General features: G+C 52.6%; 1 protein-coding gene across 9 annotated transcripts; it reads left to right on the top strand.

Moving 5' to 3' along the window:
- Rasa4 (RAS p21 protein activator 4) lies at window positions 1–27,795 on the top strand. Of its 9 annotated transcripts, none has more exons than XR_015633918.1 (21): window positions 1–189; window positions 5,333–5,389; window positions 6,808–6,921; window positions 7,472–7,533; window positions 8,645–8,774; window positions 11,552–11,633; window positions 12,559–12,690; window positions 14,612–14,703; window positions 16,615–16,732; window positions 16,966–17,116; window positions 17,384–17,448; window positions 17,686–17,798; window positions 17,977–18,169; window positions 18,270–18,407; window positions 19,304–19,448; window positions 19,900–20,069; window positions 20,602–20,739; window positions 21,759–22,011; window positions 23,382–23,502; window positions 27,212–27,279; window positions 27,396–27,795. XR_015633918.1 is itself a non-coding variant. In XM_087577987.1 (21 exons), exons 11-21 carry the CDS (start codon window positions 17,431–17,433, stop codon window positions 27,515–27,517), a joined length of 1,362 nt encoding a protein of 453 aa, XP_087434113.1. In that variant the 5' UTR covers window positions 1–189; window positions 5,333–5,389; window positions 6,808–6,921; window positions 7,472–7,533; window positions 8,645–8,774; window positions 11,552–11,633; window positions 12,559–12,690; window positions 14,612–14,699; window positions 16,615–16,732; window positions 16,966–17,116; window positions 17,384–17,430; the 3' UTR covers window positions 27,518–27,795.

Raw genomic sequence — 27,795 nt, 5'->3', positions numbered from 1 at the left:
GCTCCCCTCTCTGGCCTCCGCACCCGCCTGCTTGCAGCGCCACTCTCACTGCCCCCTCCCACTCTCGGGAGGGGACCCAGGCGTCCGAACCGCTCCCTACAGGCCTCCACGTCGCCGACCCGCAATGGCCAAGCGCAGTTCGCTGTCCATCCGAATCGTAGAAGGGAAAAATCTGCCCGCCAAGGACATGTGAGTAGCGAGTAGGGGTGGGCACCCCAACTTTGACGGGATTCCTTTTTATATACGCGACCTTTGCGGGGGTCCTCAGGGCTTCCCCACTAGGAGAGCAGCGGAGAGGGTGTGGCGTGTGCAGCCACGGAGGGGGACTGGCTAAGAAAATGGGGACAGTGAGATTTGCTGTGGATACCTGACAGAGGGTGGAGGGGAAAACTAGAGACAAGGGAGGGGCTTCTCCACCTGGGAAAGGCAGTAAACGGGAGTTCATGGGAGACCACGGGATTTAAAGGACTGAAGCTGGCACTGGGGTGGCATCGCAAGAACTTCCCAGGGTGTAGCTGAGAGGGGCGGAGTGCCCCCCAAAAACCAGAGCTCTTTCTCTAGTTCGGGAGCCCATAATAACCCAAAGAGTTGTCCTTAGGACTTACTCGCTACTCACTTGGGCAAGGAATGAAGGTGTGAAAAGTGGGGGACCGACTACGGGGACAGGAAGGATGCGTAGAGTCTCCTTTAACTTTGCCTCTCCCTTTAATTGCTTCCTGCAAGGCGTTTCTCCTCGGGCCATTTTACAGATTAGAAAACCGATGCCGACAGACACGAAATGTTAGCTTTAAGATGTCAAAGCAAGGTCGCGAATCTAGGGCTCCTAAAATGTATGACCATCCTTAATAAAGCTTTCTCTAATCCATGGCCAGATTTGGGGGAGCTTTCAGACACCCCTTTGTCACACTGCTTTTAGTGGGTTCTCGAGATCAACTGCGTGACTCCTAGAATGTGTCTCGTGGCTTTCTTATGTCCTCATTTGCAAAGATTCAGTTTCCCTTTCTGTGAAGCAAGTGCCCAAAATCCTAGGAAGAAGTGACTATCATAAAAACCAAAGAAAGGGGCGGGGCAGAGGCCTAGGGTTCAAAGTTCGCTCCGGGTCCGGGTGGGTTTCCTGGCTACAGAGAACTGAGAAGCAGGGGAGGTCTGGGGTCGGGGAGGGGGGGGCGGTCATTTCTGCGGCGGGTGGACTCTCCCAGCACTCTCAGCGACAAGAGCGGTTCCAGTTCAAGGCCCCCTGGGCCTGAAGAGGCCAGCTCAGCAGTTGCCATGGCAATGGGGAAGGGGGAGGGTGGGCTGACTTAAGGTGGGTTTCGGTGCATAAAAGGGAGGAGGGACTCCGGTGGAAATTAGGTCTCTAGGATGGAGGCTAGAGGAGCCTCCACAAGGGATCTCGACCCCCCCCCCCCCGCCTTCCCAGTCCCTCCCCCAAGCCCTCAGCCCTCCCTCCCTTCCCCGGGCATTGGTAAACCAGGTCATCTTGGCTTCCTCTGGCTGGTGTCTGCTGGGAGGAGCAGCCCCTTCCGTCTGTCACCTCCTCCCCATCCCTGCCAGCAGCTGGCTCTGGCGCCAAGCTCCAGAAGCTCTTAGGCTGCTTCTACCTGGGCCTCACCCCTCTGGGGCTCTGAGAAGAAGTGTCTACCCCCAGGAGAGGGGCCACCCGGGATTGTGGATCTCTTTCCTGGCTCTGCTTCTCAGCCTGCCCCATTGACGTCTTCTCACACCCCTACCACCGTTCTCGTGCCTGCACCCAGTAGCCAGCTGAGTGCATGCAGTTTCTGAACTGAAAATCGCCTCTTGAGCCATCTCAAAGCTGCCAGTCCCCACGTTTGGGCTTCTCTCTTGACTAATCCTGCTTTTAAATATTGAGAACCTCTGACATTTCTTTTAGACACGCCCCCCCCCCTTGAAAACTCCTATTCATCCTACAGGGCCCTTTTCAAACTTCCTATCTGATGCTTTTCCCTAGTGCTTTTGGAAAGGATTCTGAGGTTCTATCCTTGCCCTTGGACATTTTGCTCACCTAGAAGCCTCCAGAGGTTGCCAATCCTGACAATTGTGAAGTCAAGAGCTGTGATTCATTGTTTTAGCCTTCTCTGCACCATTGGGCTGCATACCTCCCCGTGCATCCCAGGCTGGTCTCAAACTCACCATCCTCCTGCCTCGCCTTCCCAAGGTATATGACACATGAGTGTGCCCACCCACCACACTTGCCGATCCCTTTGTATTTATTCTGCAGCTGCCATTACGAGCAGTGTTCTGATTCTGCCCATCTCTGCCCACTCACGACTTCCTTCCATTCCTGGGTACCTATGTCAGCTGGGCAAAAGCGGAGTCCCACGGTGACTAGTACCTCACTGGCTCCTACAACCTAACTGTGGCCCTGGGGACAAGCCTAGGGCTATTTCGGGGTTTGCCCTGTCCTTCCTCTTCCAGTCTAGAAACTGCCAAGGCCCTAAATATAGAGGCCTACAAGTCGCCAGACCGGGCCAGTGGCCACTGGCTTGAGGAAGGAATGGTGAAGATGGGGGTGCACTTCCATAAGTCTCACCAAGTGGCGAGTAGATGGGAAGGGAACAGGTCTGCTGCTGGGCCCTGCTCCGTACACTGGGGATCTGTCCACTCCACACTCTGCTCCCGCCTTCTGGCCCATTCCCCCAGCATCACTCTTCGGCCCACCCGGTTATCCTCTTGCCTCTGAGTCTTTGCTGTGATCAGTCCTGCCTATAAACAACATTCAGGCGGGCATCCACTCAAGCAAGGAAGGCAGTGCTAGGGTGGCAGTGAAAAGGAAGGTTCCCCACCCCAAGGAACCTCTGAGGTAGGAAGCAGTAGGAAGGCAGAGGGGACACTCTGGTGGGTCACAGGCCCCATGGAAGATGAGCCCTGTGGCACAGGCCTGTTAACCCGTATACTCAGGAGGCTGAGGCAGGAGGATCAAAGGCCTGAGTCTAGGCCGCGTTACAGAGTGAGAAGCTGTCTCAAACAAAAGGAAACTGCTCTGTGGTTTGGAATGGTTACTGCTCTGTGGTTTGGAATGGTTACTGCTTTTGCAGAAGACCAGGTCAGTTCCCAGTGTGGGGTGCGTTTCTCCAGCTCCAGGGATCCATCATCCTCTTCTGTGGGCCACTGGTACTTGCACTCACATGCGTGCTCCTCTCTGTCTCTCTCTCTGTCTCTGTCTCTGTCTCTGTCTCTGTCTCTCAACACGTACGCGTGCTCAAGTGTATACACACACACACTCTCTCTCTTTTAAAAAATGGTTTTAGATTTTTTTTTTAGAATTTAGAGAACACAACTTTTTTTTGGGGGGGGGGAGCTGAGGACCGAACCCAGGGCCTTGCACTTGCTAGGCAAGTGCTCTAACCACTGAGGTAAACCCCCAACTCCTAGAGAACACAACTTAAACAGCTCCATGTCACCTCGGCCGGGCACTGATCTTTGAGCCTTGCTCTGAATTCCTTGTAAAAAAAAAAAAAAACGATTACGTGTTCTGTTTCTGGGGCGCACTTTGGGGCCCGGAGTCTTCCAGCTTTGGGCAGCTGTGGTGCACGTTAGGGGAGCTCACTGCAGGAGAGGACTCGTGTGATCTCAGAGATCAGTATCTATGATGTGCACCAGTATTTATGGTGTCTCAGAGACTCGGGGAAGCTACTCTATCAGCTGATGTTATACTTCCCACTTTGCCGAAGCCAAACAGCCGGGGCAGATGTTTCCTGTTTTGCTCTTGTATTTGGGTTTGTTGTTGTTGTTTGTTTGTTTGTTTGTTTTGTTTTTGAGGAGGGATGTGGGGGACTTTTGATGCCAGTGACATCTCCTGCCTCTAAGGTCCCCTTAAGAAATTAGGAAGTTTGAGACTCGGGACAGAGTTTAGAGGCAGGAGAATCCCCCGTGAGGGTCTCGTGAGGGTCTCCGAGGGAGATGGTTCATCAGTTTGACCCTGGTCTAGGATCCCCCAATGAGATGCCGAGGGCGTGGCTAAGCAGCACGAGCACCGGTTTAGAATCTTCCTATGACACCCTGGAGAATGTGGCTCAGCCTAGAGCACTATGGAAATTGGAGTTCCCCTAGTTTCTATCATGTAAACGCACTTCCTTTTTATGAATGATAAACCCCAGGATAGTTCCACGCACAGCCCCTTTTTGCCCACTAGTCTCTCATAACCTGTAGAGCCCAAATCTCTAGGATGTATTGCATCAAATTCTAGGTTTGCCGCCGCCTTCTCCAGTCCTCCTTTTCCAGGAGTGTTCATTCAGTAAGCACTAGAGCCGTTTAGGGCCAAGTCCTGTGCTCGGCTACTTACCCACACCTATGTAGCTCACAGTCCTGTAGGTAGGGGCACTGCTGCCGGGCCTGGGGTGCTAAAGTTTAGTAGGAGGGATAGCCGGCCAGATCCCGGGGAGCCCTACTGTCTCCGATGTAGGAGAGGGTTCTTACTGGAGAAGGCTGTTCCAAGCAGCAGGGACAATAGGATAAAGAACGGCCCAGAGGGTAACATACAGGGAGAGCCTTTGGTATGGAGATCAGAGGTGCTGGGAGATGCCCAGCTCTTGTTGCAGAGACTGTTAAGGTTGGAGGAGGAGCAGAGTGGAGGGCCTCAACCCTTAACTGGGAGCGTGGACAGGAAAGCCCAGTGAAGGCCCCTCCCTCACTTCTCATCCCGCTCCTAGGGGCGTGTGCTTTGAAGCCTCTGGGCTGCGGCCTGGAAAAGGCACCTAGGTCTCCACTATCTTGGGATGCCTTCTCAGGCAGAAGGAGGGGCACTGCCTGGGAGATGACAGCCCCACCCTCCCTCTGGCTATAAGCCCGGTGAGGAGCCCACCTTCCCAAGTCCAGAGCTACCCTAAGGTTCGATCCTAGAGTTTTTCCTAAGCCTCACCCCCAAGCAAGCTTCTCTCTGGCCTCATCAGCAAGAAGCTTCCCTACTTAGCCCCGCCCCCACCGCATCCCAAGCCCCGCCCAGGTTCTAGCGTTTGCAAGGCCCCGCCCCACCCCGCCCCCAGAGTGGTTCTGTATTCACTAGGTTTGTCCTACAATCCCTTCCCCAAGCCCTCCAGCAAGGGTCCCTCTCAGTGCTACATACACTGGCCCCAACCCCAGGCCCCTCTAAATTTGTTTCAGTCCCACTGAAGCCACGCCCCCAGCGCATTTTCCACCCTAGACACCCCCGTAGCCCCTAGCCCCGCCCCCAGGACCCCTCGTGCCTCCTAAAGTTAATCCCTGATCCCAGCAAGGTTCCCACCCTAATCACCCTCCCTCATCTCAGGCCTTGCTCAGCCCGGTCCTCATTGAGCAGCTAACTAGCCCTGTCCCTTGCCGGTCTGTTTTGCAGCACGGGCAGCAGCGACCCCTACTGCATCGTGAAGGTGGACAATGAACCAATCATCAGGTACCGCTCCCTTCCTGAAGCTGACCTCCCTCATCCAGCCACGCCCCTTCCGGATTTGGAGGAAGGCTGGGAGTCCCTAATTTCTTTGGGACTCTCATACTGTCTCAGTGAGAAAGACCCACCTCGAGCTGGTCCTGTCCACTGTAGACTTCAGGGCTAGCCTTATCTACTGCCCTGCAGGCAAGCAACTGTCACCTGCCTGGGCCCATCTTTGTAAACTTTACCACCCAGAGAGACAGTGATGAGCAGTTCCAGAGCTGCCCACCCGTCTCTCCGCTAACCCTTTAACAGCCCTTTGGGTTTCATTACAGCGGATACTGTACCATTAAACCCCATTTACAGATGGGGAAATTAAGGCTCAGACTAGGTCACTTGCCAGGGGCTCTCACACCTAAGAAGCTGACAAACCCAGGTTGAAGTCAAGTCTGGCTGACACCAGAACTTTGTTGTGCCCTGACTTGGGGCCCCTCTCTCTGGGACACTCTCTCTCGTAGAGATCATTCCTAATTAATCCGTTCTTCAAGCCCGGAAGGGCCGCTTCCACTGGCTGCATTTTCTGTCAACTCCCTAATTGTTTTTTTTTTTTTCTTTTTTTCGGAGCTGGGGACCGAACCCAGGACCTTGCGCTTGCTAGGCAAGCGCTCTACCACTGAGCTAAATCCCCAACCCCCTAAATTTTTTTTTAAAATTCATTTATTTATTTAAAGATGAGGGACGAGAGAGTGTGCCATAACTCATAGGAGGAAGTCTGAGAACTGTCTACAGGAGTTGGTTCTCTCCTTACACCATGAGGGTCCCTCCCAGGCTATCAGTCTGGGCACCAGATAAGCTATCTCACCAACTCCAACCCCATGGACTGCTGTTTGCTGTCCTATCCTGTCCCTCACCCAGACCCCGCTCTCTAAAGTTCATGACCAGAGCTACCAGGTTGTTCGGCACACCTGGACTGGGGCAACCATTGCTGACCCCTAGAAGTAGTTAGCCAGCTAGGCCTAAGGTCGGGCTTTCTTTAAAGCTTGGACAGCAGGGTGGGGAGAGGAGTATGGCAGTTCTGAGGGCACCATACAGACAGAAACAGAAAGCTGTGTTCCTCATGACCTGTCTGAGCTTCCATTCGGACCCCTGGTGACTTCAGCTCCCATAAAACCATAGACCCTATTGAATCCCATGAGGTGACTGACAGCCCCGTTTTTGGGGGGAGGGTGTTCCTGCTTCGCCTCCATGCCACTACCTTGAGCTATTGTCAACCGTGGGATCAGTTTCCCCAAATGTACAGCAGTAGCTCATGGATCCAGGGTGAACAGGAGGCCAACAGCAAAGACCGGGAGATGGGAAGGGTCCGTTCTAGGTTGAGCCAATACAATTACCGGACACAAAGAAAGTGGCTTGACCAGGTCTTGAGGCATCTTCTCCTATAGGACAGCCACTGTGTGGAAGACCCTGTGCCCATTCTGGGGTGAAGAGTACCAAGTACATTTACCCCCCACATTCCACATGGTGGCCTTCTATGTTATGGATGAAGACGCCCTTAGGTAAGTCTGCTGCTGGACCAGGATGTGACCATCGCTGTGACCGCTGGTCTCTCTCTCTCTCTCTCTTTTTTTTTTTTTTTCGGAGCTGGGGACTGAACCCAGGGCCTTGCGCTTGCTAGGCAAGTGCTCTACCACTGAGCTAAATCCCCAACCCCAACTGCTGGTCTCTTTGCATATCCTCTCTGTAACCTGGTGGGGATACTGAGAGGGGTCGGGGAGAGGTGGGACGGAGCTCGAGTACTGACTTGGTGCACACGAGTGCTTACCTTATGCATTTGTGTGCACCCGTGGGCACAGGTGGGCGTAGGCACCAGGACCTATGAAGTGGGCACCCACGGGGCATGAGTTTGGTGTGTGGTAAATCATGCAGAAATGAGTCATGTACCATGAGTGTCCACAGCCTGCGCAGGCGTTCCGTGTTCTGCTCCACGGAGCTGTCCTGTGGCTGATGGCTTTCTGGAGGCTGGAGACCGAGCTGTAAGGGCTGAGTTTGCTGCGCTCCAGGCAAACTGGTTTCATAGCTTAACTCTGAGTCTCTCTCCACCCCTAGCCGGGACGATGTGATCGGGAAGGTCTGCCTCACAAGGGATGAGCTAACCTCTCACCCAAAGGGTAAGATGCTCCACTCCTCTGCTGGTCTACTTAGCACCCAATGTAGCTCCTATTTTCCACCGGGTCCCTCCATATGGGTCCCAAGCCCTAGAGAATTGGCCTGATGCTGGTTCAGCCTGCAGGACCACTTGATTATTTCCAGAATGCACACTGAATTTTAGAGGTTTCAGCCCTGCCCAGGTCTCACTGTTTGACTGCCCAGTCTTGACCTCTGGACTTTCCATTCAAGTCCAGTAGTTCATGGGTCCTTTGGGCTCTGCCAGCCGAGCCTCTGACTCGTCCCATGGCTTCCTGGGGCACACACCTGTTCCTGTCTGTGAGACCGGGAGTGGGGGTGAGGGGATGATAGACTCTGCTGACTCACGGGACCTCCTGACATGGCCAGGCCGGTGGCCTCTCTTGTGACAGCCTGAGCTGTCCAGGTGCCCCTGGTACATTTCCCTGTGGTGAATCCCTTATAGGTCCCACATCTGGTCTTCAGACTATCATTCCCGTAGCCTAGAGGGAGTCACTGTTCTCTTGTTTTAAGGTGGGAAAACTGAGGAGATTTCCACAACCAGTGGGGGGTCAGGAGCACGTAATCAAAGTCTGGAACGGTAAAGAAGGTCTAGGAGCTGTGTTTGCGCATTCCTGTAATTCTGGCATTGGGGAGATGGAGAAGGCAGAAGGATCAGGAGTGTGAGGTTATCCTCAGCTACAAAGTGTGAATGAGGCCAGCCTGGGCTACATGAGACCCTGCTTTATAGTGAAAAAAAAAATAGGGGACTAGGGAGGTGACTTAGCAAGGAAGAGCGCTTGTCATGAAAGCAAGAGGACCGGAGTTCAAATCCCCTGGCATGACTACTTGTGCCTATAACTCCAGCATGGTCAGGAAAAGGCAGGAAGATCCTGAGAACCCCCTGGCCGGTCAGCCCTAGCTCAAAAGGCCATAACCCCACACAATCAATAAACTAATATCTCAGCGCTTCAAACTGCTGCCTGGCCCCTGAGCCTCAGTTTCCCCTTCCATCACCAGGAATCTCCAGAGGACTTCAGGGGGCTGATGGGGAAGCGATGGGGTGGCAGGTGGGTCTGTGGGTGAGGGGTGTTTGGCTGACATGAAGCCCTGCAGGATTCATCGGATGGACCCACCTGGTGGAGGTGGACCCGAACGAGGAGGTGCAGGGTGAGATCCACCTGCGTCTGGAGGTGGTGCCAGGGCTCCACGCCAGCCGGCTGCGCTGCTCTGTGCTTGAGGCCAGGTGAGATGGGTTGGGGGAGGGGATGTGGGGAGGCCCGGTCTCCTCTTCTTCCTTCTACTCTCAAGAGATGGCCTGCCTGTCCAGACACTGAGATGTTGCCTGAGCGACCAATCTACAGGGCGTAGGAACAGGGTGATCTTTTCTTTTGATCTGAATTTTCTTGTTTTGTTGAGACAGTTTCTCTGTGTGTCCCTGGCTGCCCTGGAATTCGCTCTGTAGACCAGGCTGTGCTCAAACTCATAGATCCGACTGCCTCTGCTTACCTAAGTACTGGGACTAAAGGCCTGCACCACCACCTCTGGGCTCTTTTCTGTCTCTGTCTCTGTGTGTCTGTCTGTGTGTCTGTCTGTCTGTCTGTCTGTCTGTCTGTCTGGCTCTATCCCTCTCCCTCTCTCTTTTGAGACAAGGTTTAGCCTTGCAGCATTGACCATGACCTTCTGATCCTCCTACCTCCACTTACTGAGTTCCGGAGTTACCTGTGTGAACCACGGTATCCGGTGTATGCTGTGCTAGGGCTCAAACCCAGGGCAAGCACTCAACCAACTGAGCCACAGTTTCCTGTCTTTTATTTTTGCTCAGTTTTGCTCTGAGGCTGAGGCTGGCCTGGAACTCATGACTTTCCTGCCACACCCTCCTGAGTGCTGGGATTGTAGGGGCCCCACCTTGATCAGCCTAAAATGATGCTCGAAAGTGGAATTTTAGGTCCTAAAAAGTAGGGGAGCAGAGGTTGTGTGCAAACTGTTTTTTGTTTGTTTTTTGGTATTTTATTTTATTTTTGGTTTTTTCAAGACAGGGTTTCTCTATGTAGCCCTGGCTGACCTGGAACTCTCTCTGTAGATCAGACTGGCCTCAAACTCATAGAGATCCCCCTGCCTCTGCCTCCCTGAGTGCTGGGATTGAAGGTGTGTGCCACCACTGCCAGGCTATTGTGTGCACCCTTGAACATTCAGATATCAATGTCCCACTGCTAGGTCTGGGCTTCCGTGGACAGCTCCAGTACATAAACTTCCCCTGTGTGTGTTCACATGTGTGTGGTATGTGTGGCATGTATGTGCATATGTCTGGTGCGTACTGTGGGGTGTGTGTGTGTGTGTACATGCTTGTGCGTGAGCATGCACTGTGGGTATGTTTATGTGTCTGTGTGTGTATTTGTTTGTGTTTCCTGTAGTGTGTATGGTGTGGTTATGTGTTTGTGTGTGTGTGTGTTTGTGTGTGCTATGGGTATGTGTTTGTGTGTGTGTGTGTGTTTGTGTGTGTGTGTGTTTGTGTGTGCTATGGGTATGTGTTTGTGTGTGTGTGTGTTTGTGTGTGCTATGGGTATGTGTTTGTGTGTGTGTGTGTTTGTGTGTCCGTGTTGTGTATGGTCTCTCAAGGGGTGGAAGGAGGAAAAGGTCTTGATATGTCCAGACAGGGTGTGGGATGGGATAATGGCTTGGATGTGGGCCTGAGTCACCTGTGACAGGACTAACCCCCAGCCTTGGGGTATTTTTAACTGCTGTCCCCACTCCTGTCTGGGCCTGGCTGTGACTCACAGACACCCCATAAGAGGCGCCTTCCCTTCTGGCTTCAGCCTCCTCCCTGTCCTGTGAGTGTGTGTGTGTGTGAGAGAGAGTGTGTGTGTGTGTGTGTGTGTGTGTGTGTGTGTGTGTGTGTGGTGGACGGGGCTGTCTGTCTCTCATGGAGGTCTCCCCCCGTGAAGGAGGAGGGAATAACATGTTTAGACAGGGCGTCTAAACAGCACAGTCCCTCCAGTCCACCCCTAGTCCAGTGGGCAGCCTCCAGCCAGCCAGTTCCACAAAAGACACTGAATATGCCCGAGACAGTTGGCCCATTTGGGAGGAAGTGGTCTCTGGTCAATGGAGGGATGTGTGTTATATGATTGACACTTTGGATATCTTGTGGCTACCCTGAGGCTGGAGCCCTGAGGAATGGCTGAGCCACAGCCTATCCGCCCCTGATTCTTCCTCTCATCCATGGTCTCCCACCCACCTCCATCCACCCTCCTCAGCCATGCTGGCACTGGGCTGCCTCTGGCACTGTGTTGTACACACGGGTTCATGGTTGCATACAGAACCAAACTTCAGGACCTTGGGACTGCCACTTAAGCATGCATTGTAACTCATCAGGACGGGCAACATGGAAACATGTGCCCCCAGCACTTCCCTACCTCTGCTCGAAGGACTTCGGCCAAGCCACATCAGCCTCCTCTTAGCAAGTCCGGTAGGGGGAGCTCGATGCCCACCCCTACTCTTTTTTTTTTTTTTTTTTTTTTATATATACATTATAGCTATCTTCAGACACACCAGAAGAGGGCATCAGATCTCATTACAGATGGTTGTGAGCCACCATGTGGTTGCTGGGATTTGAACTCAGGACCTTTGGAAAAGCAGTCCCACCCCTACTCTTTGAGACAGTTTTGCTCTGCATCTCAGACTGACAGTCGTTCATGCTAGCCTCAAACTCAATATCCTCCTGCCTCAGCTTCCTGAGTGCTGTATGTCTGATCCTTCCCATCTGTTCTTGCCTTCTCTTCTGTTGAACAAGTCAGGCACAGGGTGTTTCTGCAGCTGTTTAGTCAGGAGACGTAGCCTTTGTAGTCTTCATGGCCAGTAGGCAAAGGGCTATGAGTGATCGTAGTGGGGGAGGGGAGAATGGCCATGCAGTCAGCCAGTATAGTGTCCAGCAGCCATGGATGAGCAACTGTCCCAGCCTGCCGAGTCACTTTGTCCTGCAGACAAGTTGCAGGAGCAGTAATCCCCTCCCTGTTTCATTACCAGGGACTTAGCACCAAAAGACCGGAATGGCGCATCTGACCCTTTTGTCCGAGTGCACTACAATGGCCGGACCCAGGAGACCTCGGTGAGGAAACTGGAAGGACTGGAGGGGATGGAGTGGGGGACATGGAAACTCTGGAACAGCTTCTGAGTCTTGATTTGCCTATCTCTGTTTCCTCTTGGTGAAGTGTGCTGTCTCTTATCAAGTATTTCTTCAATACAGGGGATTGAACTCTGTACTCGGAATATGTTGGTCAAGGGCTCTCCCACTAAGCCACGCCCCTAGCCCCTCACTGGGGGATTCTAGGCAGGGGCTCTCCCACTGAGCCACGCCCCCAGCCCCTCACTGGGGGATTCTAGGCAGGGGCTCTACCACTGAGCCACGCCCCAGCCCCTCACTGGGGGATTCTAGGCAGGAGCTCTACCACTGAGCCACGCCCCCAGCCCCTCACTGGGGGATTTTAGGCAGGGGCTCTACCTCTGAGCCACGCCCCCAGCCCCTCACTGGGGGATTCTAGGCAGGTGCTCTACCACTGAGCCACGCCCCCAGCCCCTCACTGGGGATTCTAGGCAGGGGCTCTACCACTGAGCCACGCGCCCAGCCCTTTTAGCAGCAGGAGTCAGGCATCACCCCAATCATTATTTTCCTTACCCCATAAATTTAAGGCCTCCTCCTCCTCCTCCTCCTCCTCCTCCTCCTCCTCCTCCTCCTCCTCTTCCTCTTCCTCCTCCTCTTCCTCTTCTTCCTCTTCCTCCTCTTCCTCTTCCTCCTCTTCCTCCTCCTCCTCCTTCTTTTTTAAGTAAGAATCTCACTAAATGGCACTAGCTGGCCTTGAGCTTTTAGTCTTCTGGCCTTCTGGGTAGCTGGAGTAATGGGCTTGCTCTACCACTGCTGGTTGGATCTGGAAGCATTTACCAGTACAGAGCCAGGGGAGGTGTCTGGGGTTAGTACCGCTATACTCTGGCGCTGGGTAGCCCTGTGAACTGAGTCCATTGTCCCTTTGGAGCAGGTGGTGAAAAAATCCTGCTACCCACGCTGGAATGAGACATTTGAGTTTGAGCTGGAAAAGGGAGCCACAGAAGCACTGCTGGTGGAGGCCTGGGACTGGGATCTTGTTAGCCGGAATGACTTTCTAGGCAAAGTAAGTATCAGCCCCACCCCCACCTGCCCGGGCCACACCCCCAAGTGCCCAGGCTACCCCCACCACTTGCGCAGGCTACCACTACTACCTGCCCAAGCTAACCCTACTATCTGCCCTGGCTACACCCACTCCTGCCTAGGCTATCCCCACCACCTGCAGCATCTGGTATCCCTTCCTGCTATGCTTTCTCAGATTGTGAAGTTACCATTGTTCCCACCCAGCTGCTCTGGTGCTCTGGGAACAGGTAAAGGGCCCCTCTGCCCGAGAAGAACAACACTTGAGGCCAAGCCTAGTGCCACAAGCCTACCATCCCAGATATTTGCCAAGCTGAGGCAAGATCTCCTTTTCAAGGTCCACCTGGACTACAGGGTGAATTCATGGCCAGCCTTGGCTATTTAGCCCTAGCTTGTCTCAAAATAAAAAGTAAGCCAGGCATCGCAGCTTTCCCAGCACTTGGGAGTCTGAGGCAGGAGGATTGCTGCAGATTTGAAGCTACCATGGACTACACAGTGAGATCTTGTGTCAACAAATGAAATTACAAGCCAGGCTTGGTGGCTCACGACTGCAATTCAAGCACTTGGGATGTGGGGGTGGGAGCAACAGTAGTTCCTGGAATACCTAAGACCCTACTTCAAAAAAGAACGAAGGGGGCTGGGGATTTAGCTCAGTGGTAGAGCGCTTACCTAGGAACCACAAGGCCCTGAGTTCGGTCCCCAGCTCCGAAAAAAAGAACCAAAAAAAAAAAAAAAAAAAAAAAAACCCGAAGGAAGCCAGGTGTGGTAGTACACTCTTTAATCTCAACACTCAGGAAGCAGAGGCAGGGGGATCTCTGTAAGTCTGAGGCCAGCCTGGTCTACATAGTGAGTTCCAGGCCAACCAGTGCTATGTAGCGAGTCCCTGTCTGAAAAAAAACAAAACAGAAAGTTTCTTTTAAAGAAAGAAAAAAATGAAAGAGGTTATTGTCAGGGTTCTCTATAACTCAGACAGACAAGGGTCCGGGGGATTTGTTGGAATGATTTACAGGCTGTGGTCAAGCTTGTCCAGCAATGGCTGTCAGTGAATAGAAGGTTCGAGAATCCAGTAGTTGCTCAGTCCGCTGGGACAGCTGGTCTTCAGTGTGTGCTGGAGTCCTGAATAAGTGGGCTCTAATCTAGTGAAGGAGTGGAGTTGCTAGTTTGGTAAGGACAAGCAGGCAGAAAGCAAAAAGTTCTTGCATTAAAGACCCAAACTAGTAGGTCTTCTCTGCAGGTGATGCTAGCCCACACCTTAAGTCCCAGCACTCGAGAGGCAGAGGCAGGCAGATCCCATCCCTGAAGCTCAAGGCCAGCCTGGTTTTCAGAGTAAGTTCCAGGATAGCCAAGGCTACATAGAGAAACCCAGTCTTGAACCACTCCCCCAAAAGTAGATCATCCCACATCAGATTAAACAGATGTGCACTCTAATTTTGGGTTTTAGTTCATTCCAGATGTGGTCAAGTCGACAACCAAGAATAGCCATCACGTTATTGTTCCCTAATGGCCTGGTGTAGTGGTAGAGCCCCTGCCTAGAATCCCCCAGTGAGGGGCTGGGGGCGTGGCTCAGTGGTAGAGCCCCTGCCTAGAATTCCCCAGTGAGGGGCTGGGGGTGTGGCTCAGTGGTAGAGCACCTGCCTAGAATCCCCCAGGGAGGGGCTGGGGGCGTGGCTCAGTAGTAGAGCACCTGCCTAGAATCCCCCAGTGAGGGGCTGGGGGCGTGGCTCAGTGGTAAATCCCTGGCCTAGACTTCATCAGGGAGGAGAGGGGGTGAAGCTCAGGGGTTGAGTGCTTGCTCAACATCTGTGAGGCCCTGGTTCTATCCCCAGCTTCAGAAAAAGAAAGGAAAGAGGCTCAGTACTTAGCCAGGAGATGACTTGCGTGTTCCAGCCCCATCTGCCCTTTTCCAGGTGGTAGTCAATGTCCAGACACTGTGTTCAGCCCAGCAGGAAGAGGGCTGGTTCCGGCTGCAGCCCGACCAGTCCAAAAGCCGTCAAGGCAAGTGAGTGTTACCAGCGGGCCCTGGGGTGTGTGCTGAGAAAGAAAGGTCAGGGGTCAAGAGTACACAGCTCACGTGTCCCTCAGCTTTTGTCCACTGTGCCAGCACCTTCCGCAGCCAGGTGGGCACTTCCTGCTTCCTTTTTATATTCTTGTCCTCTGAGCTAAAAGTTCTGCATGGATCTCCTGGTTTTGAATGTTCTGGCACTTTCTAGAACATGTCCTCAGATCCTTTCCCTTCAAAGGGCTTCCTTGCAGATCTCTAGTCCTTAGAGAGAGTGCCTCGGAGCCATGACTCTGAGCCCTCTTTCCCCAAGAGTCTCCAAAATAGAGGTGCCATAAGAAAGTCAGGGTTAGGGGCTGGGGATTTAGCTCAGTGGTAGAGCGCTTACCTAGGAAGCGCAAGGCCCTGGGTTCGGTCCCCAGCTCCGAAAAAAAGAACCAAAAAAAAAAAAGAAAGTCAGGGTTGGGGGTATCACCAGTGTAGAGCGCCTGCCCGTAGGCACGGGTTTGATCTCCAGCACCACGAAGGTAAAAATCAGATAAGCGCTAGAACACCTCGTGCTATAAAGATGGCTCAGCAGTCATGTAGTCATGGGAGTCTTGTAGACTCTTGCTAGCAACGCACTGTGGCACGTGCGAGTACACATGAAGGGGACGCCTGGAGTCCAGCGGAGTGACGTACACTTGTAACCCATCTTAAAATTGAAGGCCAGGGTTGGGGATTTAGCTCAGTGGTACAGCGCTTGCCTAGCAAGCGCAAGGCCCTGGGTTCAGTCCCCAGCTCTGAAAAAAAGAAAAAAAAAATCGAAGGCCAGTTGGGTTGATAAAGCCAGACCCTATCTCGAAACTAAATTTCAGATAAATAGTTAATTGTTTTTGAGGCAGGGTCTCATGTAGCTCAGGCTGTCCCCCCGACTCCTGTGCAGGATTCTATGCCCCACTGGGGGATCCAACCCAAGGATTTATTATGCTAGGCAAGTACTCCGACGGAGCTCCATCTGAGCTCTGGTGGATATTTAAATGTAAGAGTGCAGGCCAGATAGGGTGGTTCACACTTGTAACCCTGGCACTTGAGGAACTGAGTCAGGGGACTGCAGAGTTCTGGGCTAGCCTGACTCTACATGGTGTGGCCTTGTCTCGAAGAAGAAGAAAGATCACTGAGAATTCAAGCCCTATTGTTACTAAACACTTGATAACTTCACTTGGTGTCTTGTCCTTTCTGCTCAATCTGGTGGCGCTATCTAGAAAACACTTTGGCTTGATTTGGTCTCCCTCACACCCCATGAGTCTGGATCCCTGAAGAACACATTCTTCTCTGGCCAAGGCCAGGTGGCCAGCGGCATGGCCAGCCCATGGCATCTGCTTAGCCGTCTAGGACAGACTCGATGGCTTCAGCACATGGATGTGTGCTGGGCAGCGTGGCTTCCTCCATGTGCTACGTGTGGAGGATAGTGGGAGCTGTAATGAACAGTAAGCCTTAGTCAGTGCCTCTCCAAGGGAGCCACAGTAAGAAATCTTAGTGGTCACATTTACCACGGCGTGTTGCCTAACTTACCTGAGCCTGAATTTCTCTGTTAGTTAACAATGTGCATCCTGGGTAACGCACACGGGTGAAATGGCCGCGTTCCAGAGTTGATGATTTAGAGTATGTGAACTTGGCAGGCACAAGTGGAATCCCACAGTTCCCTGGAGGCTTTGAAAAACGATGGTCGTTCGTTGGGGAATAGGGCAAGAAGGGTCTTCCAGACACAGAAAGGCCAAGCTGGAGCGAGTGCTTTGCAGAGTGGCTGGGGCGATGTAAGCGAAGAGAGTGTGTTGCTAATCTCAAAGGAGAAAGCATGAGCCTTCGTGAGTGGCCGTGGCCCAGGGAAACTCGGTCCCTGGTGGAGCCATCACAGTCTGCCCTTTCCAGGGGCAACCTGGGCTCCTTGCAGTTGGAGGTGCGGCTGCGGGATGAGACAGTGCTGCCGTCTGTCTACTACCAGCCTCTGGTACAGCTGCTGTGCCAGGAGGTGAAGCTGGGCACCCAGGTGAGGAGACCCTGGAGGAGACCGTGGGGGAGCATCCACGGATAGATGAGCAGCTCGCCTGTCCCGAATCCATTCTACAGAGCAATAAACTGACTCCGGGGGCTGGGAGAACACTAACCAACTATCCAGTGGGCCCCACCCTCTGCCCAAACAACCTTCCCATGATGCTCTGGGGTCTTAACCCTGGGGAGGTTGAGTTTCCCTGTGGCTCTGAGCACTACCCCTTTCTGCAGGGCCCAGGACAGCTGATTCCTGTCATTGAGGAGACAACCAGTGCTGAGTGTCGCCAGGAAGTGGCCACCACCCTGCTTAAGCTCTTCCTGGGGCAGGGGCTGGCCAAGGACCTTCTGGACCTGCTCTTTCAGCTGGAGCTGGGCCGCACCAGTGAGGCCTGAGAGGACTTGCCCCAGGCAGGGTGGATGAGGCCTTCTTTAGCACATTCAGGGGCCCCTCTAAAGTGCAAGCAAGGCTGTTCCCTCCCTAAAAAGAGTAGTCCAGGTGGGGCAGGTGGGAGATGCTGAGAAAACCATGCACTCAGGGGCTTCTTAGGGACTCCATCCCCGAGGTCCTATTGTCATCCCCGAGGTCCTATTGTCTTCCTGCCTCCAAGGCCTCATCTCAGATCCCTGCCCACTGAACTTCTGCTTGCAGGTGAGGCCAACACCCTCTTCCGGAGCAATTCTCTGGCCTCAAAGTCCATGGAATCCTTTCTGAAGGTGAGGTTGCCTGGTCATCTTACAGACACAGACCCTCTGTCTGTGGCTGGGCCCTTGAAGGCCAGATATTTCCATCATCCATTTATTAATTCATCTATACATGCATTTCTTCACGCATGCATGTAGACACACATTCAGAAGTTACCCTAATTGCACATCTGGCCCCAAATCTGAGTCAGTACTCCAGGCAGATGGCACACGGGGTGGTTAACTGGTGTGCTTTATGGTGGCCCTCAGGTGGCAGGGATGCGCTATCTGCATGGCATCCTGGGCCCCATCATTGACAGAGTGTTCGAGGAGAAGAAGTATGTGGAGCTGGACCCCAGCAAAGTGGAAGTTAAGGATGTAGGGTGAGGCCGGGGAAACCGCTGGGTGCACAACGGTGCCAAATCAGGTTCTGTGTAAAGGCGTTTATGGTTCCTTTTGTCTGGGTTCACATGTCCTTTCTCTCTGTATCCGATGTCAAATGGGACCCCCAGCTGCCTCATATTCTTAAGTACTGACCGTTCATCGGTTAATCCCCTGCAGGTGCTCTGGGCTGCACCGCCCACAGACGGAGGCTGAAGTGTTAGAGCAGAGCGCACAGACGCTGCGTGCCCACTTGGTGGCGCTGCTGAGCGCCATATGCCGCTCGGTTCGCACCTGTCCAGCTGTGGTCCGCGCCACTTTTCGGCAGCTGTTCAGGCGCGTGCGGGAGCGCTTCCCCAGCGCCCAGCATCAGGTTCGCCCCGCGTCGGCAAAGCTGAAGGCTGGGGGAGGGAGGGAATCCTGCAGAACTGATATGCTTCTTGACCAGTCTCTACTTCTTTGCACCCTCCCAGAACGTACCATTCATCGCGGTCACCAGCTTCCTGTGCCTGCGCTTCTTCTCTCCCGCCATCCTGTCGCCCAAGCTCTTCCACCTGCGAGAGCGGCATGCAGATGCTCGCACCAGTCGCACACTACTTCTGCTGGCCAAGGTGCGGGCCTGCAGATTGGGACGGAAAGGGCAGTTAGGTTGCAAAGGGACCCTGGCAGGCTCTGCAAGTCGCACCAGTTGGCACTAGGAAGGCCTTGCAGGCCGGCCACTGATCCTCTATGGCACCGTACTGCAGTTTAAAAGCATTCTCATGGGGTTTGGGGATTTAGCTCAGTGGCAGAGCGCATGCCTAGCAAACGCAAGGCCCTGGGTTCGGTCCCCAGCTCCGAAAAAAAAAAAGGAAAAAAAAGAAAGAAGAAAAAAAAGCATTCTCATGATTACTTCTTGAGAGCCCCATCCACACATAGGGAGACACAGAAAGCCCAAGCCTGTCTAGTGAACTGGAATCGCTCCAGTTTTAATCTTATTCCCAGCATTGCAGAGGTCTGATGGTAGGATGAAACTTTCAGGGCCAGCAAGATGGCTCAGTAGGTAACGGCACTTGCTGCCAAGCCTAGTGACCTGAGGTCCATCCTTGGAGCTCCTTGATGGAAGGAGAAAACCAACTCCCGAAAATTGGCATCCGAGTTCCTCACATGCTCAGGCAAGCCCCAACATACACACAATGATAATATAATTAAACAGACTTGCAGAAAAAGCCGAAATGTTGATCCCAAGTTATCAGTTGTCCAAAGACTCAAAATGCTGTGATCCATGCATCCCGGGTTTCCCTATGGGACCGCGTAAGGTAACCTCTCCTCAGCTTCTATCTCTAGGTTGAACTAGGCAGCCATGGATGAGCTGTTGTCTCCCCCAAATCTCTGTCATTTTTTTTTTCCTTTTCTTTTTTTCGGAGCTGGGGACCGAACCCAGGGCCTTGCGCTTGCTAGGCAAGCGCTCTACCACTGAGCTAAATCCCCAACCCCCAATCTCTGTCATTCTTACTGTCACCCCTAGGCGGTCCAGAACATAGGCAATATGGACACACCGGTCTCCAGGGCCAAAGAGTCGTGGATGGAACCACTACAGCCTACTGTGCGCCAGGGTGTGGTGCAGCTGAAGGACTTCATTACGAAGCTCGTGGACATAGAAGAAAAGGAAGGCAAGGACTTCACCACCTTCATCGCCTAAGACCTGTGTGCAAGTTTGTTACGTGACCCCGCCAGTGCCCTGCCCACCAAAACTAAGCCCAACCCCGGCCTTTTGTTTTGTTTTAGAAGGGTCTCAAGTAACCCAGGGCTGGTCGTAAACTCACTACCAAGGATAACCTTAAATCCAATCTCCCAAAGGCTGAGATAATAGGCATGTGCCACCAAGCCCGGGTTTCTGTGACGCTGAGTCTAACTCAGGCTCTTTCCATGCTCGGCAAACATCGCACCATCCGAGCTTCCTCCCCAGCCCTTTTCCCACAGGACCCCGCCCACCGCTAGTCACAGCATCCGGTTTGCCTTAGCTACTCCGGAGTTCAACTCTACTCCAGTTGGTCTCAGCCCCTCCCCTAATCTCCCCCGTCCTTTGATAGCCAGGCTTTCCTGCCTATTTCTTGCTTTCAGAGCTGGACCTGCAGCGGGCATTGAACTTGCAGGCTCCGCCTGTGAAGGAGGGACCACTGTTTATCCACAGAACCAAAGGCAAAGGCCCTCTTGCGTCCTCCTCGTTCAAGAAACTCTACTTCTCTCTTACCACTGAAGCCCTCAGCTTCGCCAAGACATCCAGCTCCAAGGTGAGCGAACAGAGAGGCTTTCCGGGATGGTGCTTGTTTGTGAGCCCAGCAATTGGGAGGTGGAAGCAGGAGACCCAGGACTTCCAAGTCCAGCCTCAACTACATAGACAGTTCAAAGCCAGATTGGGCTCCGTGAGACCCAATTTCAAAACAAAATGACAAATAGGACAAATTCTTCTTATTGGGCAGCATACTTGCTGGGTAGTGTATTAGCACACTGATTGTTCTGCAGACCTCCGTGGACAAAACCCTTAACACATGGCATTAACCCTTAACATTTACCCTCAACACATGGCATCTAGCTGTCAGTCTGATGCTCAGTATTAGGTGCTCCCCTCCCAGGGGCTTGGTGTTTGTTCTTGACTCTGGCTGGGATCCCTTCACAGAGCAGGCTGCTAGGAACAAGAGGGGACTTGCTCAGATCCCTTCCTGTAAGCCCTAATGTCACCCACTGAAGGGGATGTGGAGGCCAGATAAGGGAGTAGAGCAACATGGCCCGGCCCCCTCAGGCTCTTTTTTCTGGCTGCCGCAGAAAAGTGTCTTCATCAAGCTGGCCAGCATCCGGGCTGCGGAGAAGGTGGAGGAAAAGAGCTTCGGCAGCTCCCACGTCATGCAGGTCATCTACTCAGACGATGTTGGCCGGGCCCAGACTGTCTACCTGCAGTGCAAGGTGTGGCCTGTGGAGAGCGCGCTGGGGAGGAAGCTGCAGGAGTGTCTGGGCATAGAATGTGGACTTTGTCCTCCTCTCCCTTTTGCCCCCTGTCGGCAACATTAGGTACTGCAGGCTGTGTGTATATAGTGTCCTGGGTTCTTATGCCCAGAGTGCATGGTCCATGTTTGCCACTGCTCTTCCATATGTAGGTATTGTGTGGCTAGATGAATAGACAGCTGGGTTCTTGTGACTCAGAGCTTGCTTTTTCCTTTTCTGGTCTGTCTTTTTTTTTTTTTTAAAAGACTCTCACTGTAGGTCAGGCTATCCTGAAACTCAGTGCCTTATTTTCCAAAAGTAAATACTGAAAATGTCAAGTGATGTGCTTTTGGCATGATTCAAGCAATAGAGCCCCTGCCTAGAATCCCCCAGTGAGGGGCTGGGGGCGTGGCTCAGTGGTAGAGCACCTGCCTAGAATCCCCCAGTGAGGGGCTGGGGGCGTGGCTCAGTGGTAGAGCACCTGCCTAGAATCCCCCAGTAAGGGGCTGGGGGCGTGGCTCAGTGGTAGAGCCCCTGCCTAGAATACCCCAGTGAGGGGCTGGGGGCGTGGCTCAGTGGTAGAGCCCCTGCCTAGAATCCCCCAGTGAGGGGCTGGGGGCGTGGCTCAGTGGTAGAATGCCTGCCCTAGAAGATGTGTGTCTTATGTTTCTATTGCTGTGATAAAAAGGGTGACCAAAAGCAACTTGGTGAGGAAGGGGTTGCAGGTTACAGATTACAGGTTGCACTCAAACATCAGGAGAAGCCAGGCAGGATCTCAGGTTGGAAATGAAGCTGAGCCCATGGAGAAATGCAGCTATAGACTTGCTCTCCCCGTGGCTCCCTCAGCCTGATTTCTTATGCACCCTCGGACTAGTTGCTAACAGTTGGCACCGCGTGCAGTGGGTTGGGCCCACATCAGTCATCAGTCAGAAGTGCCCCACAGACTTTCTTACAAGTTAATCTGATGGAGACCGTTGCTCGTTTGATTTCCCTCTTCCCAGATTACTCTAGCTTATGTGTACCAAGGAGAGAGTCTGTGAGGGGCTGGGAGAGTGGCTCAGAGGAGAATGCCTGCCTATGGGAGGAAGAGGTGGACTTCTGAGCCTCTATCCTTGCAGTGTGTGAACGAGTTGAACCAGTGGCTATCTGCACTGCGCAAAGTGATTACCAACAATGCCAGCCTCCTGGGCTCCTACCACCCTGGCGTCTTCCGTGGGGACAAGTGGAGCTGCTGTCACCAGAAGGAAAAGACAGGTAGGAGTACTGGCCTGGGCCCCCCTACTCTGTATTTGTCACAAGAAGGTCATAGGCTGGGAGAGGGGTTCTCACGGCTTGGAAGGCTACATGCTTATCTATGGCAAAGCTGCCCACAGACAACCAGGCCTGCAGGTCCTCGACACAGAAAGATCTGTGACCACGTGGTGTAGCAAGGAGTGTGACCCCTGTGAGTGAATTCATTGGATGCTCTGACAGAGCCCGAATTAAAAGATTTTTATTTATTTTTAATAAAGATTTATTTATGTATAGGCATGTGTATCTGTGTGAGTAGCGTGTGTGTGTGTGTGTGTGTGTGTGTGTGTGTGTGTGCCTGTAGAGGTTGGAAGAGTTTGTTGGATCCCCTAGAACTAGTTACAGACAGTTGTGAGCCACCATGTGGTTGTTGGGAATGAAACCCCGGACCTCTGGAAGAGCAGCGAGTGCTCTTAACTGCTGAGCCAACTTTCTGGCCCTCCTGAGTTCTGGCATTATAGTCATGGCACCCTGTCCATCAGTTCTGGAAATTTCAAGACCTTACCCACTCACAGAAGCTTGGAGCCCTCCGCCCTCCATGCCTCAGTCCACAGAACCTGGCATAGAAAAAGCTGTCCACCCTGACTGCACTGCCCCTGCACCTGCCCTGCCCTGCCCTGCCCTGCTCTGCCCTGCCCTGGCTTTGCAATGATGGCTTTGTAGCCATGGAAGCAGTTCCCTCCTGAGAACTGATGCGGGGCTCTCTGTAGTCCGTGAGACAACCTTCGAGATCCCAGTTTACTAGGAAGAAGCTGAACTAGGATATGTGTGCACGTGTGTGTATGCATGCATGTGTGTGTCTGTCTGTCTGCCTGTGTGTATCTGCATATGGAACTCAGGTCCGCCAACATGCTAGGTAGGCAGGCTACGACGAGCCACACCATGCCCCTCACTCAGGGATTCTGGGCAACAGCTCTACTGCTTCTCAGTCTACAGCTGAGCCTTACAGTGGGCAGGTAGATAGTGGGCAAAGCTGGCAGTTAGCAGGACCAGTTCATTCCAGTGGAGGAAGCTCGGGCCCATCCTGCCATGATCACGTAGTTCAGGGCAACCTTCAGACAGACCTTCTGCAATGCTGCCAGCTCCAGATCTGAATGCCACAGGACACCCACTTTCCATAGTATATCCTCTGTGGTCCAGCAGTTGAAGCCACGATGATCTACTGCGAGCAGAAATGTGAGTAGTGACAGGCAGAGGCAGGATCATCTTACCGCCCCCTAGTGGACCCTCCATGAATCCTCACCTACACCAGGCTTGGAGTGCTGCCTTTTCTGCACTGCCAGGAAGCTGGGCGTGGCATTTCCATTATAACTCTGCCCTCTCTGTGCCTCCAGATCTGGGATGTGACAAGACCCATTCTCGGGTGACCCTGCAGGAGTGGAATGACCCACTGGACCATGACCTTGAGGCGCAGCTCATCTACAGACACCTGCTAGGAGTAGAGGCTGCTCTTCGGTGAGGAGGCTCAAGGAGAGGCAGCAGCAAATGTGCCAACCTGAGGGCTGCAGCTAGGGCTTGCTGGTTGCTAAGCAACAGCCGCCCTCTGTCTTGTTTGTTTGTTTGTTTGCCTCTGATTCCGTGTTTGTTTTCTGCCTGAGGCAGATTTACTTTTATCCAAGTGTGGGGTGCACAGTTTTGACCCCAGCACTTGGGAGGCAGAGGATTTCTATGAGTTGGACGGCAACCTAATTTGCATGGCAAGTTCTAGGCCAGCCAAGGGTGCACAGTGAGACCTTGCCTCAAAACAAACAAACAAACATGACGGAACTCAGTGCCCTAGAAGAGCCTTGTGCACCCTTCACCTCTCTCCAGCCATCTCCCCCACTTTTGTTTCTAGTTCCGTTTAATCTCATTGGTTTAAATTACATGTGCGCATGCGCACAAGCGCAGGCGCCTACAGAAGCCAGAGATGCTGGATGCCCGTGAGCTGGAGTTTTAAGTGCTGGGAATATGACTCAGGCCCTCCTGAGGAGAAGCACATGCCCCGAACCACTGAGACGTCTCTCCAGCATCCTCCTTTGTTATTTTTATTTTTTTATTTCTCGTGACAAGATCTCTGATCAGTCCTGAGCTCACTGCTTTGACAAGATTGGCTGCCCAGAATCCCCGCCTATCTTTGCCTCCCCAGCTCTGGGATTACAAGCAAGCACCACGGTGCCAGCTCTTTTACATGGAAACTGGGCTCAGACTAGAGTTCTCGTGCTTGCAAAGCAAACACTTACCAATCGGCTAGCTCTCTCCTTGGTCCTCATGGTCTTCCAATGTATGTATCCCGGGATTGTGATCCTCCTGTCTCAGTCTCTCAGAAGCTGAAATGACAGGCCTGACTGACCATGCCCAGCTTGGCCGTCTCTCTTTGGTATTGTTTTGTGTGTATCTAATGTGTACATGGGGGGCCTGTGTTCCCACATCATACATGTGGAGTTAGAGGACAACTTCATAGAGTCTGTTCTCTTCTTCTGTTTGCACTGCACGTGGGTCTCAGGGATTGAACTCAGGCCCTTGGGCTTGTGCAGCAAGCTCCTTTTCTTCTGAGCCATCTTGTGGCCCCACATTCTTTCTTTCTTTTTTCTTTTTTACGGAGCTGGGGACCGAACCCAGGGCCTTGCGCTTGCTAGGCAAGCGCTCTACCACTGAGCTAAATCCCCAACCCCACATTCTTTCTTTTTTAATGAGGCCAAGCGCCTTCCCACTGCCCGTCTGCATCATGAGGTCATCTCCTATTAGGGTAGCAGGGGTCATGGCCATAACTGCTTCCTGTGCTAACTTGACCCCATCTACCCAGTCTTCTGGAGATGATTCAGAACAGTGGCTTTGCCCTCAGCTAAGTCTGTGAGTTCTGAGTTCCTGAGCTATCTTGCTAATTAAGAGACACTTGCTTCCTTCTTTCTTTCTTTGATTTTTGTTTGTTTTGTTTTATTTATATATTTTTTTTTGGTTCTTTTTTTTTTTTTTCGGAGCTGGGGACCGAACCCAGGGCCTTGCGCTTCCTAGGCAAGCGCTCTACCACTGAGCTAAATCCCCAACCCCATTATTTATATTTTTAAGACAGGCTTTCTCTGCATACATAGCCCTTGGCTATCCTGGAACTTTCTCTGTAGATCAGGCTGGCCTCCAACTCAGAGATCCACCTGCCTCTGTCTACCAAATGCTGGATTTAAAGGCATGTATGACTACCACCAAGGCTCCAGAATGCTTTCTAAAACAACACTGACAAACAGGGTCCCTGGACCCCATTATCTCTGAGCTACTGGGTGGGGCCAGGCTGGAGGATGCTCTAAGGCCATCTCAGCTCCCTAGAGCATTCTCCTGGGCTACACAAACAGGCTGCTTGTCTGAACATGCATCCTGACCCCAGGCAAGTGATTCAAAGGTCCTTCTTGTTATTCAGTGATCTTCCAGGGTTTTGGTCTTCCCTCCAAAACCTGGGCGGGAGAGATGGCTCATCAGTTTTGAACACTGACCTGATAATCTCACAATTGTCTGTGATTCCAGTTCTAGCAGGGTCAGACACCTTCCTCTGGACTCTTCCCAAACCAGGCATGCAAGCACATGCTGTACAAACATTCACATGTGTATACAGAAAACTCTTATACATATAAAATATGAGGTTTTTAATTTTTTTTTTATAAAAAGCTGGGCATGATGGCGCATGCTTTTAATCCCAGCACTTGGGAGGCAGAGGCAGGTGGATCCCTGAGTTCAAGGCCAGCCTGGTCTACAGAGTGAGTTTCAGGACAGTCAGGGGTACACAGAGAAACCCTGTTCCAAAAACAAAACAGAACAAAACAAAAAGAACCTTTGGGTTGAGTTCATGACTATACTCCCAGCATTCTGCAGGTGGAGGCAGGAGGATGAGGTTTTTCTCTGTTATACAGTGAGTGTAAGACCTGCCTAGGCCACATATAACCCAATCTTGGAAACCAAAACAGATAAATTAGTGATGGAATTTCTTTTCTTTTCCTACTTATTTATTTAATGTATATGAATGCTCTATCTGCATGTACACCTGATGTCAGAAGAGGGCATCAGAACCAAGGCAGATGGTTGCGAGCCACCATGTGGTTGCTGGGGATTGAACTCAAGACCTCTGGATGCGCAGTCAGTGCGCTCTCTCTCTCTCTCTCTCTCTCTCTCTCTCTCTCTCTCTCTCTCTCTCTCTCTCTCTCTCTCTCTCCCAAGATTTATTATATACATTGCAGCTGTCATCAGACACAGCAGAAGAGGGTATCAGATCTCATTACAGATGGTTGTGAGCCACCATGTAGTTGCTGGGATTTGAACTCAGAACCTTTTAAGAGCAGTTGGTGCTTTTAACCACTGAGCCATCTCTCCAGCCCATAGCCAATGCTCTTCATCACTTAATGTCCAGCGCACCCCACCCCTCTCTTTTGAGTTAGGGCTCTGTTGGCCTGGCTCTTTTAGAACCTGCTCTACAGACCAGGCTGGCCTGGAACTCAAAGATCTGCTCTGCCTCCTGGGTACTGGGATTACAGGCCTGCATTGCCATGCTGTACCATGGTGGTGAATGCTTTTAATCCCAGCACTGGAAAGGCAGAGGGCGTTCAAGCATTTTCTACATAGTGAGACCCTGTATCAAAAACAGACAAAACCCACAAAAATCAAGAACAAAACAAAACAAAAAAAGAAACATTGAAATAACAAGGCCTGTGGGACAGTGGAAGAGGGCTTGCCCAGCACAAGTTAGACTAGGCTATCTCATTCCAGCCCTTCCCCTAACTTCCTCCCATAACTGGCATTTGTGACCTTCAGACCCCATTCGGCTCATTCCCATAGACCCTGCAAGGCCACAGTGACACAGCTTGGCTCGGTTTGCCACTGGCCTTCTGACCAGGCATGGCGCTCATTCCTGTACTCCTAGCACTAGGGAGGCCGAGGCAGGGGGATTGCAATTTCAAGGTCAGGCTTGGCTGTATGGTGAGAACAGCTTTAAAAGTCTGGGCAGGGAGAGCTCCTGGCCTCTCAATGTTTGATTGGTGGGCTACAGAGGAACATGGCTGGGGCCGGAAAAGCGGGGCTCGTGCTGATGCCTTGTGGACTGAAAACCCTAGAGCCACTCCCTGCCCGGGGAGCCCAGGTGACAGCTCTGCCTTCCCAGCGAGGTAGTTGTGGTTGCTGGTCGTCACTCTGTCCCCCTCTGCAGGGAAAAGCACCAGCTCCTGAGCCGGGCAACAGAAGAAGCAGGCACCTCATCCACAGGCCGTGGCGGAGGTAGGGTTACATCTGAGACTCCGGGTTGATGGTTCAGCTGCCTCTAAGGACACATGGGCAGGGGTTCTCAGACCCTTGAAGCCACATCTGCCCTCTCTACAACGTTTCCCATCCAGCTCCTGAGGACTCACTGGCCCAGCTGCTCCGAGTGCTGCGAGACCTTCGAGAAGCCCACAGCTCCAGCCTGGCTAGCTCGCCATCCAGAGAGCCCCGTCACCTCCTAGAGCTACAGACATGAGGTGTCCGTGAGGCGTCCACTGAGCCTGTCAGGTGTCTGGAGATCCTTAACGTGCTCAGGACCCTGTCCCAGTCAACTGTTCTGGGGAGGGTTGTGACTCAACATGGTCTTCTCCATGTCTTTGTGGGACAACTGTGGCACCTGCTTCTTTGGGAGACCCGACTATTCCTGCAGTCCCTGTGGCCCAGATCCTTCACCCAGGAGACCAGGCTGTCCACCTCACACTGCTTTGCCACTGTCTGGCCTCCTAGGTCATTAATAAACCTGCTGTGACTGCT

Source organism: Rattus norvegicus, chromosome 12, assembly GCF_021556685.1.
Source record: "Rattus norvegicus strain SHRSP/BbbUtx chromosome 12, alternate assembly SHRSP_T2T, whole genome shotgun sequence".
Taxonomy (NCBI): domain Eukaryota; kingdom Metazoa; phylum Chordata; class Mammalia; order Rodentia; family Muridae; genus Rattus; species Rattus norvegicus.
This window is presented reverse-complemented; position numbering and strand designations above follow the sequence as displayed.